A 10794-nucleotide genomic window follows, 5' to 3' on the forward strand; every position below is an offset into this window, starting at 1 on the left:
AAAAAAGCAAAGGCAGAGTAATGAAGAGACTTTGTAGCCGCCCTAGCACATGATCTCTGTGTAAAAAGGGCTATAGGGAGCGGCTCCTCTTCCACAGAGCCTGTTATATTGCCTGCCATGTTTGTACAGTAGTTGATAACAGACAAACCAAACACTTGCTAGAGACAGTGTTACCAGAAGGACACTGTAGGTTCTCTACATGTGAGGGATTTTCAGGTGGTTGTCTGCAGTCTCGCTGTTAGATTCCACTAAATCCTACACACTGCCACTTTAACTTTTCATATACTTTTCATATAGCACCTTATCGGGTAAACTTCAGTTTGTTTAATACCTTAGTTTCTAACCACATGCCTGCAAAACTAATGACATTCCTATCAGCCTCAGCTGTACTTTGTGTTAAGTGCAAATTAGCAAATGTTAGCAAGCTGAACTAAGATGGTAAACATGATACACATTAGGGATGCACCGAATATTCGGTAACCGAATATATTCAGCTGAATATTGCAAAAAAACACACATTCGGTATTCGCTGGAATAAGTTAAAAGCAAGGCCGAATAATAGCGGTGTGTTTTGATAACACAATCAAACAGCGTGCCGTGACGTGACACGCGGAGTAAAATGTCGGCAGTGTGGCGATCCGTCCCTCACTGCACTCGCATTTGTGACTAAAAATAGTTTTTAGCGAGCAAAATAGGCTTAAATCATTCAGCAGGCTGTGCGAGCAGCCTACAGATTTCAACCAGTAGCAGAAACGAAAGGCGAATCCCACCGATTGTGGGTTGAACGGGGGTCACAGACACAGACAGTAATGTATCCCTGTCAAATACGGCAGCCATCGGCTTACCGGCGACGGATAAGTCGGCTCCAATAATATCCTCTTCTTGGCGTCATGACTGCCCAAAAGTACCTGAACAGCCGAGCCAGCCGAACACAGGTATGTGACGTGTTAGAGGAGAAACGAGCCGTCCATAGCCCAAAACCTCACCGCACTTTAGGGACTGTTCTTTAGTTATGAAGGGGAGGAGGGTGGCTGGTTGATTCTTATTTTATTTATTTATTTTATTTTGATCCCTCCTATGTTAATCACTTATTGATGCTGTTTTTGAAGTATGAATAAGTCAATAAGTGATTTATTCCATTGAAATATCATTGATGTAGCCTATAATAGAAAAGTGATTTATCTTTTTATAAATGACAAAAGGCACATCTGCCTCATTTTCGCTGTGGTATCGTGATACTACTCAGAACCATGATATTTTCATTGGTATCGTACAGTGGGATCCAATTTTGGTACCGTGACAACACTAATCTGGAGGGGGTTCATCTGCAAAAACTAATGAAAAACTAAACAACGATATTCGGTATTCGGTACTCGGTATTCGATCAAGCGTTTAATATTATTCGGCTTTGGCTTCGGCCACAAATTTTCATTTCAGTGCATCCCTAATACACATTATACCTACCAAACATGCTAGCATTGTCGCTATGAGCATGTTAGCATGCTGAACGTCAAAGCACAGCAGTGCTAAGGACAGCTTCACAGAGCTGCTAGCATTTCTGTGTGCTCTTGAGCCCTTTGTACTCAGAGATTGAGCTATAGAGCTGCTACAAAGTCCCTTCTTTATGCCTCCTTAGCATTTTTACACAGAACCAAATGACGGTGGCATCCGTCTGCTCCAGTGTGTGATCATAGACTGCATCCCAGCATCGTGGAATCAAAAGAGGTGACGTCATGTAACACATCAGTGATGGCCCTTTAGTGTGACAGTTATGTGTCAGCAGCGCTTTCTAAACAATAGCTTAACATGGCAATAACAATCATTTACCTTCCCTGTCATATGCCGGCTAATCCTGCCCTCTGCTCTGAAGGTAAGGAGCTCCTGGACCTCATTGTCTTTCCAGTTTCCAGTTTGTTCTTTATCTTTGAGTGAGTCACTAACTGGTAAAAGCTACTTTTTAAATCTCCCACAGTCGGCTGCACTTGAGTTAACACATTACCATGTTTATACAGACACTGTTTCAGCGCTGTTACTTCCTCCCATGGTGGCTTAAAGGCAAGAAAACTCTGTCCCCCCATTCTGCGATCGTACCTTATATACAGTAGTGAGAGGTGGTATAATGGCGTGATATTCCCACCTGGAACAGGCGGTGTAAATGAGGCTTTAGTTGTGTTTTTTTAAACTTACCTGAATAACCCGCTTCTGCCACCTGTAGCGGCTGTGCTTGTGGACACTGAAGTTGTACTGTGACGGTGGCGGTTCCTGCAACAACAGCCAGAAAAAATCCACAAATGTCAGACATGACTACCTGATGGTAAAATTCCTTTCAGTGAACATACTGGTAGTAAAGTAAGAGGGATATTTTAAGGACACTGTCTTTTGTCCTGTAACTGTTTCCTGGTGTAGAACAAACGACTGCCACATTCCTTCGTAACAATACCTCTGGGCAAATCAAACTGGCCACAGACGGGTTTATTCGAAAACCGATTCAGCAGGCTGAGCAGCTCATTAACAGAACACTGTTTCCAAGACAGGTTTCCTCCGGCTTCAGAGTATACAAGGAGGGCATTCACAATATAGGAAGCAAATAATGTCCTCGAACTGAGCGCATGTCAAAGTGACAGAGAGTTGGAGGAGAAGAATGATAGCACTGTCATGTGTGGAGATGAGGCAGGGGAAACTGTTAGCCCTTTCTCTTCAGAGTTAAAACATATACCTACTAACACCTCTAAAGATCACTAAATAACATGTTCGTTTTTTTTTACACTGACATTGAGTCACATTTAAAATTGATATGAGAAACTTTTTAGCAAACAATGACCTGTTCAGACATCCAGCAGATATGGAGCAACAATAGAGTTCATTTGGAGTCATGTTTCTGACCATGTGATGAGTCTAAGTCCAATATTTACTCTCCTAAATTTTAGTTTTGTTTTTGGTCTCCACAAACTCCTGAGGAAAATAGCTGTTTTTCTAGCTGCTAAATGCTGCGCTGTGTTCACCAGCTGCTAACGTTGTTGATGTGTTGTATTTTGTTTGTTTAATCTGTACACAAACAGAAGGCTCCACTCAGTTCTATGGTCAGCACAGTCACCAGAGGAAATTATTGGCATTGTACATTTCTGCAAACCACGCATACATTTACAGTTAAATATGAACGTTTCATTGGTGTCATGTCACCAATTCTAAAGTGATGTAGTTCTGATTACATGTATGTGAAATGACCTTGTGATTGGGAGGTGGAGGGGATGGAGGATGGCGTCACATCTAGGCGGGAGCTGCAGGCCAATGTTCAAGACCAACAAACAACAAACTTGTTTTTTAGCAAGACATCTGCGGCCTTTCCGGTGACGCTCCCACCACAAAGAGTAGGTATTTTTACCCAAGGCATCAGCGACATTTCCAGCCGCAATTCTGCCACCAGTTTTTATAATGAGACACTGGCGGCGTTTACAGTGCCAATTGTACAGTTAAAAGTGGGTGTTTTTTAATAAGACATTGGCAGCTTTTCCAGCTGTGATTGTGTCACCAAAAGCACTTGTTTTATAGCGAGACATCGGTGGCTTTTCCGGTGGCGCTTCTGCCACTAAGAGCAGGCATCAGCAGCATTTCAAGCTGCGAATCCACCACCAAAACTGGATGTTTTCTAGCAAGACATCGGCTGCATTTCAAGCTGTGATTTTGCCACCAAAACTGGATGTTTTCTAGCAAGACATCGGCTGCATTTCAAGCTGTGATTTTGCCACCAAAACTGGATGTTTTCTAGCAAGACATCGGCTGCATTTCAAGCTGTGATTTTGCCACCAAAACTGGGTGTTTTCTAGCAAGACATCGGCTGCATTTCAAGCTGTGATTTTGCCACCAAAACTGGGTGTTTTTGTGTTGAGACACTGCCGGCTTTTCCAGTGACAATTGTGCAACCAAAACAGGTGTTTTTAGCAAGACTTCAGAGGCATTTCCAGCTGTGATTGTGTCACCAAAAGCAGCTGTTTTTAGTGAAATTTCAGAGGCATTTTCAGCTGTGATTATTTCACCAAAAGCGGATGTTTTATAGTAAGACATTGAAGGCATTTCAAGCTGCCATTGTGCCACCAAAAGCAGGTGTTTTTAGCAAGACATCAGTGGCATTTCCAGCTGTGATTTTGTCACCAAAAGCAATAATCTTTGGGGAGACATTAGACTGTGTCATAAAAAGCAGCTGTTTTTAGTGAAATTTCAGAGGCATTTCCAGCAGCGATTATGTTGCCAGTCGTGATCATGCCACCAAAGCAATTGTTTTTAAAAAGACATCAGTGGCATTTACAGCCATGATTTTGTTTTTGGGGAGACATCAAGGGCATTTCCAGCTGTCATTATACGTGGTTGTTTTTTAGCAAGACATCGTGGCTTTTCCAGCAGCGATTGTGTCACCAAAAGCACTTGCTTTATAGTGAGATATTGGAGGCATTCAGTTTTGATTGTGCCACCAAAAGCGGGTGTTTTAAGCAAGACATCTGCAACATTTCCAGCTGTGATTTTGTCACCAAAAGCAGATGTTTTTTAGGGAGTCATCAAGGGTGTTTCCAGCTGTGATGTGTCATTAAAAGCAGATGTTTTTAGCAAGACATCAGAGGCATTTCCAGCAGCGATTATGCCACCAACCATGATCGTGCCTCCAAAGCACTTGGTTTTTGGCGAGACATCGAAGCATTTCTAGCTGTTAATGTGCCAGTAAAAACAATTAATTTTAGAGAGACATCAGTGGCATTTACAGCCATGATTTTGTTTTTGGGGAGGCATCAAGGGCATTTCCAGCTGTGATTGTGTCATTAAACGTGGTTGTTTTTTAGCAAGACATCAGTGGCTTTTCCAGCAGCGATTGTATCACCAAAAGCACTTGCTTTATAGTGAGATATTGGAGGCATTCAGCTTTGATTGTGCCACCAAAAGCGGGTGTTTTAAGCAAGACACCTGCGACATTTCTAGCTGTGATTTTGTCACCAAAAGCAGTTAATTTTGGCGAGACAGTGACGCTATCTCAGCAGCGATTATACCTACAATATGGGTGTTTGAAGCCAAAACATGAGCTTTTTCCTAACCGTTAAAGCATGTTATTTGTGCCTAAATATAACCACAAATTAATCACAGCATTGCTACATTTTAAATGCTCAAATGTTGTAGAAACGTACATTGCCAACAATTATTCTGGCAATTGGGTTGCTTTGGAGTGTTACATTGTTTGGGTTCTCTGTCCCATAACTGTACAGATTTTGTTCATTTTCACTGCTCTCAAAATGTGTTTTTTCAACAGCTGTTTCCAGTGAAAAACTCTGTAAATGCCCACCATGTGCTCCCTGTCCAGCACCAAACAGTAAGGCCCTGATTTTCCTTATAGCAGAGTAGAAAACCTTGCCACACTCAAACTCACATCAACATGAGAGCTTTGGGATCACAGCCCACAAACATAATGAGAACACTTGGATTAAATGTTGTTACCTCTTCAGCCAGGCTCTTGTGTTGGAGCAGCTGCTGCCTGTCCTTCCTGGCCTGGTTCAGAGCATCCTCGATGGACAGCTCTCCGCTCTTCACCTTGTTCATGATGCTCAGCTGCATCTCATTGCTCAGCTGAAGTCACAACAGCCAGGTAAATGAAGATTAATTGTATTAATATGTTAAGAGGTCATCCCTAACTGTGAACTAGCATATTTTATGTGAATTTTGGTTAATATTTTTATTAAGATTTTTAGATACAGATATAAATATGTATGACAGTGTGACAAAATCTCTCTTTAAAGTGTTACATTTGGTAAACAAATAACTACAAAGCCATTTTCAGACTTCCTTTAGGGCTTTCATGCTCTCCCATTTAGCTGTCATGGAGTATTTAGCTTTAGCAATATTTCTCCAAAGCACTGCTTTAAAAGTGTTCTCTCAGATTATGTATGATGTTGATAAGAGAGACAGGATTAGTCAGCATCAGCTCTCTAGAACTATAAAGAGGAACCACTGCATTGCAATCTGCATCTGTTAAACACATTACAGGAACATACGTGTTCTTTAGATCAGTCATTGTCTGACACAATTCTGAGTAAACAGTCATTCCCTTGTGGGAAACTACTAACAGCAGGGAAGTCTGGTTGAATTGAGGAACTAAGAAGTGTTTTAAGAGACTCCCATATACTAAAACTTTTGCGTCTACTCTGCACAGACGTGACGTTACTGAAAGTGAGAGGGCTGATCTGCAGAGAATTGGTTTTACACTTTCATAGTCATAAATCAGATTCTGACACTTGGTATTAAAATAACTTATTGTTTGATATTTGCGTCCTTACCTTAGTGTACAAACTGAAATCTTACCTGTGGAAAGTCCTCACTGGGTCTGTCCATTTTGGGTAGATTGTCTTTCTTCTTTGATCCTAAACTTGGCATCATAACGTTTTAGATTTTACAGAAAAATCCATGAAACCGCTCAGTCCAAGAAAGAGGTCCTCTTTTGTCGCAAAAATGTGAAAGATGTTTTGTTTTTCCCCTCATGCAAGACTCAGAGAGAACTCTGCTTCTCTGACAGGGGAAATGCGAAAGTGCCGTGATTTGTGTCACTCTTTTTACCACCGCCCTCTTTCAGCTCAAGTTACACGTCTTGTAGGTAAGGCAGGTATTCAGTGTTTGGCCACACCTACAGCAGCACACAGGCTATTTGTGCATTCTGCACATTGAACGCTTCCAGTCAGGTTACATGTCTCCACTCGCAGGACAGTGTGCCTTATCTGCTGCTCGGTCTGTTTCATCCAGGAGAGAACACTGAGATTCCTGCAGCTATGTCCCAATACTCAAAAATAATAAAATAAAACACAGTAATGCAGTAAACATCTCTCATAGAGGCACATTCATGCGCTTCTAATGGGGATCATTGAATACACAAACAATGGATTCTAATCAGAATATTATTAAAAAGTATAATTCCCTCTTAGATGTAGAGGAGTAGATAAAGTAGCATAAAATGTTAATACTCAAGTACAAGTACCTCAAAAATATACCTATGTACAGTACTTGAATAAAAGTACTTAATACATTTAACTGTTTCCCAACTCTAGTGAGTGGATTTAGCAGTTATAAAGTAATCTGTTTTCACTTGTTTCATTTCATTTTGTTTCTTTTTATGTACACATGTAAAAAAATGTTTAAAAAGACAATGCATCATTTGCAAAGGAATGTGGAGGAGAACTGCCTAAAAACCCTCCAGGGGCTCGGAAAGTGTCATTCTCCGGGCAGCATATTACAGAACAATAATTACAGCTGTGTGGTATACACTTTGTGTGTATCGAAGACATAGTTTAACATAATACTTAACAATTCATCCTTAAAACACCCAGTTTATACACAATAATAATTGAGACAAACATCCACACCCACCAGCACTGCTTGCTAAAAACTACTAATGTTTTTAACATCAAAATTCATCAGTAATCTGGAAATTTTTAAAATGCAATTTGCATTTAAAAAGCATCAAAACAGAGCTTGTTCTCTTTTAAGTTTTTCTTTTATCTATTTATTTTCAACATGACTCACAGGTGTACATTATTCAATGACTGCTGTCAGTATCACAACACAAACAGATATCAGGGCAATGAAAGACAGGTAAGTAAAAAGACAAACCATTAGTATTAATAAAATAAACTATGTGACCTTCACAGTAAATTCATACTTCATGTAATACTAATACTGCTGTTATGACACAGACAGGAAGTAAGATAAAATTCACATCTGCACCTTTTGATCATTCTCCCGATCACCCCTTCCCCATGAGTCTCTCTCTGAATTGTACATGTAAATAATTTCTCAAACATACATTAGAGAGTAAAAATGAAGACTTCACCCATAAAAGGTGGATTTTCTCACCAACAACAGTGTAAAAACAGAGAAGCATGTGCCTTTATATTCTTTATTCAGGACAAAAGGAAAAGTTAGAAGTGAAAAGTGATTAAAAAATGTGAATTTTAGCCTAACACCTGTCCTTCCTTTATCCCTTCCTGTTAAGTCTTTATCAACAGTGCTCAGTGTTCAGAGTATTTCTCAAACATGCATTATAAAGTAAAAATGAAGACAAAATGCAAATAAGAATTCATACCATTTTTCTAGCTAAGCTTAGTGCATCCTCCTTCACCTCAAACATAACATGACCTGTCCACAACATAAAGGTTGTTCGTCAGCCCTTCCTCATACTGCCTGTACAAAAAGATGATAAGATATCTAAACAGCAAATGATAAATTGAGTAGTAAAAAAATGAACACACAGAGATTAAAATAAAAAAATAAAACATACACATAATATATACATAAACACATAAGTTAGCATGCACAGAGGACGCCTCCCTCCATGTCACTGATCTCCCGGTGGTGGTGGCTGCAGCGTCGCGCCCTGGACGCAGGGCAGCAGTCCAGGCCTCTGGTGGTGGTGTTTCTCACAACGCCTTTCTTCGTTGGTGTGCAGTGTCACGAGAGGTTAGTTTGCAGACCCTTCTCCTCTTTTTGACTCCCTGCCGCTGTGTTAAACCCCAGCCCTGTCCTCAATCCCCTAAACTCCCCTGCCTGAGTGCTAGTTATTATTAGTGTATCATTAAATCCTGGTTTTATGGCACTTTAGCTTTAAGTTGAATATTTTTGATTAATATTTTAAATTTAGTATTTTTACGGTAACATGTTTCTGACCTTGTGTGACCTCATCAGCTTTAGGGAGTCTTAATAATTTTCTTGGGTAAAATTCCCGTGGTGGCATTGATGCAACAACCTTTACTCTCCTCCTCATGCCACACGTGCATTGTTAAACAGGAATTAATATAATCTGTGGGTGTTCAAGGCTATTTACTTTTAGTTCTTATCAACAATTACTAACTTTTTTAACATCAAAATACCTAATTCATCTGGAAAAATTAAAGATGTTCAAAAAAAATTCCTGGGAGAGAATCCCCTTACAAGGGCTTATCCCCGAATGTCCTCAAATCATAGAAACGCCCCTGGTAATTGCCGACACCCACATGAAATATGGGTAAATATATACATAACCGTACTGTCCAGTTTTTAAGGAAAATCCAGATAAAATCACCTGCAAACTGAAAAAGCACCAAATATGATTTTTCCATCATTTTCCTATTAAAAAGTTTTCCCATGATAACTTTGATTGGCGCGGCCCTACAAAGAGCAGTTTTATAGCTACAAACTGTTTTACAGACACAAAGGTTGTAATGTCTTATTTTATGCATTTTTAGGATGATTATTTTACCCCCAAAATGTCTGCATATGTGAGAAAATGCTGATACTTTATTCTGCCTTTAGATAATCTTGTCAGAGTGAGATAAATAAATGCTGAAAATTTGCTCATTTTGCGTTTGTTTTGATAACTTACAGTCCAGAGAGGATTTAAATGTGTCTGCTTTGCTACTGATTTGATATTTAAATGATGTTGAAATCAGGATTATACATTTATAGAGCCAGGGAGATGTCACTGAGAAAAACAAAACAAATATGTCCTCTTAGTTTAATAATAATAGCGACTCAGGGATAACTTCATTTGGGCTCTTGACTTGATTTTGTTTTTAGTGTAAGACAGCCTCTTTAAGATTAAACAAAGTCACTCCTTCATAAAAGAACATACAGTAGTTGTGTAACTGCTGCCTCCACACAGGACTGTTAAAATCACCACATCTGTAATGTTTCATGAGTTCTGCCTCTTTCAGTTTGCTCTACATTTAAGTCTTGGTGTTTGTGTTTTTTCATGCTCGTCTTTTGATGTATTTATTTTTTGCAAAACGAAAGATAAAACTAACAAAACAACACAAAGACAACAATAAATACAGGACTGTGGATAAAAGTTTTATTGGTTGTTGTGTTATTAACTATTATTTATTTTAGCTTTCATCATTCAATTTTCTCTTTCTCAATTTACATTTAAATATGTGTTGTTTTTTGCTACTTTTTTCTTGTATTTTATGTCTTTTGTGATGTTATTATTAGTAATATGGCCAAAAATTATGTCCATATTTAATCCAATTAATATGGAAAGTCTTATAACAACTTATATAGGGGAGAACGGGGTCGGTTGTAACACTGGTTGGTTGTCACAGTGCTTATTACAGCCACACTAGAGGGCGCTGTGACTAAATAGAATCTTAACAGTTACAAACTTCAACTCTGGCTGTTTGACATTTTAACAAAAGGTCCTGGTTATATTGTGATGCAGATTAATCTGTTAATGTTATATTTATGATGAATAAAAACGTAGATTTATTTTCAGCCCTCTAAATTCTTAGCGTATTTTACTTAAATTACAGAGGATCATTCAAACAAACAATCACCTGGTTCAAATTCATGGTTTAAACACAAGGGGCATTGATGAGCACTATTATATAGATGGTTTTCATTTCAAAACTTATTTGGTGTTTCTATCTTGAAAAACTAAAAAGTTACACGTCTTTTTTATATTCTTTTTTTTTTTTTTTAACCTGAAACCCCATTGATGACAATAGGGACGTCACAGTGTGTCAGAGTGTCTTTGATGGTTAATAACTTCTAGTTACAATAAGTTACAAAAATGACAGGGACACCCATTTCAAGCTAAGACCTTAAGCTTTCACTTAATGTAGGAATGAACGTTGACAGATGTTTTGATGATGATAAATTTAGACAAGAGTAAAAGTGTGACAACCAACCCCGGTCTCCCCTACATGGTAATAGAAAATATTTCATTGGGCACATTCTTGCTGTCGGACTTCACCCATGAAAGGTGGATTTTCTCACCAGCAACAGTGTAAAAACAGA

General features: G+C 39.0%; 1 protein-coding gene across 1 annotated transcript in view; it reads right to left on the minus strand.

Annotated features, from left to right (window-relative positions):
- The window catches only part of LOC117258589 (uncharacterized), a 77894-nt gene extending 70866 nt beyond the window's left edge, over positions 1–7028 (minus strand). Inside the window, exons 1-3 of the mRNA XM_033629615.2 lie at positions 6337–7028; positions 5476–5604; positions 2188–2262 (exon numbers count right to left, since the gene is read on the minus strand). Of these exons, the coding sequence (XP_033485506.1) occupies positions 2188–2262; positions 5476–5604; positions 6337–6411 (279 nt within the window). The 5' untranslated portion in view covers positions 6412–7028. The remainder of the gene's footprint in view (positions 1–2187; positions 2263–5475; positions 5605–6336) is intronic.
- Positions 7029–10794: the final 3766 nt, after the last annotated feature.

The sequence above is a fragment of the Epinephelus lanceolatus genome, chromosome 8, assembly GCF_041903045.1.
Source record: "Epinephelus lanceolatus isolate andai-2023 chromosome 8, ASM4190304v1, whole genome shotgun sequence".
Classification (NCBI taxonomy): Eukaryota; Metazoa; Chordata; class Actinopteri; order Perciformes; family Serranidae; genus Epinephelus; species Epinephelus lanceolatus.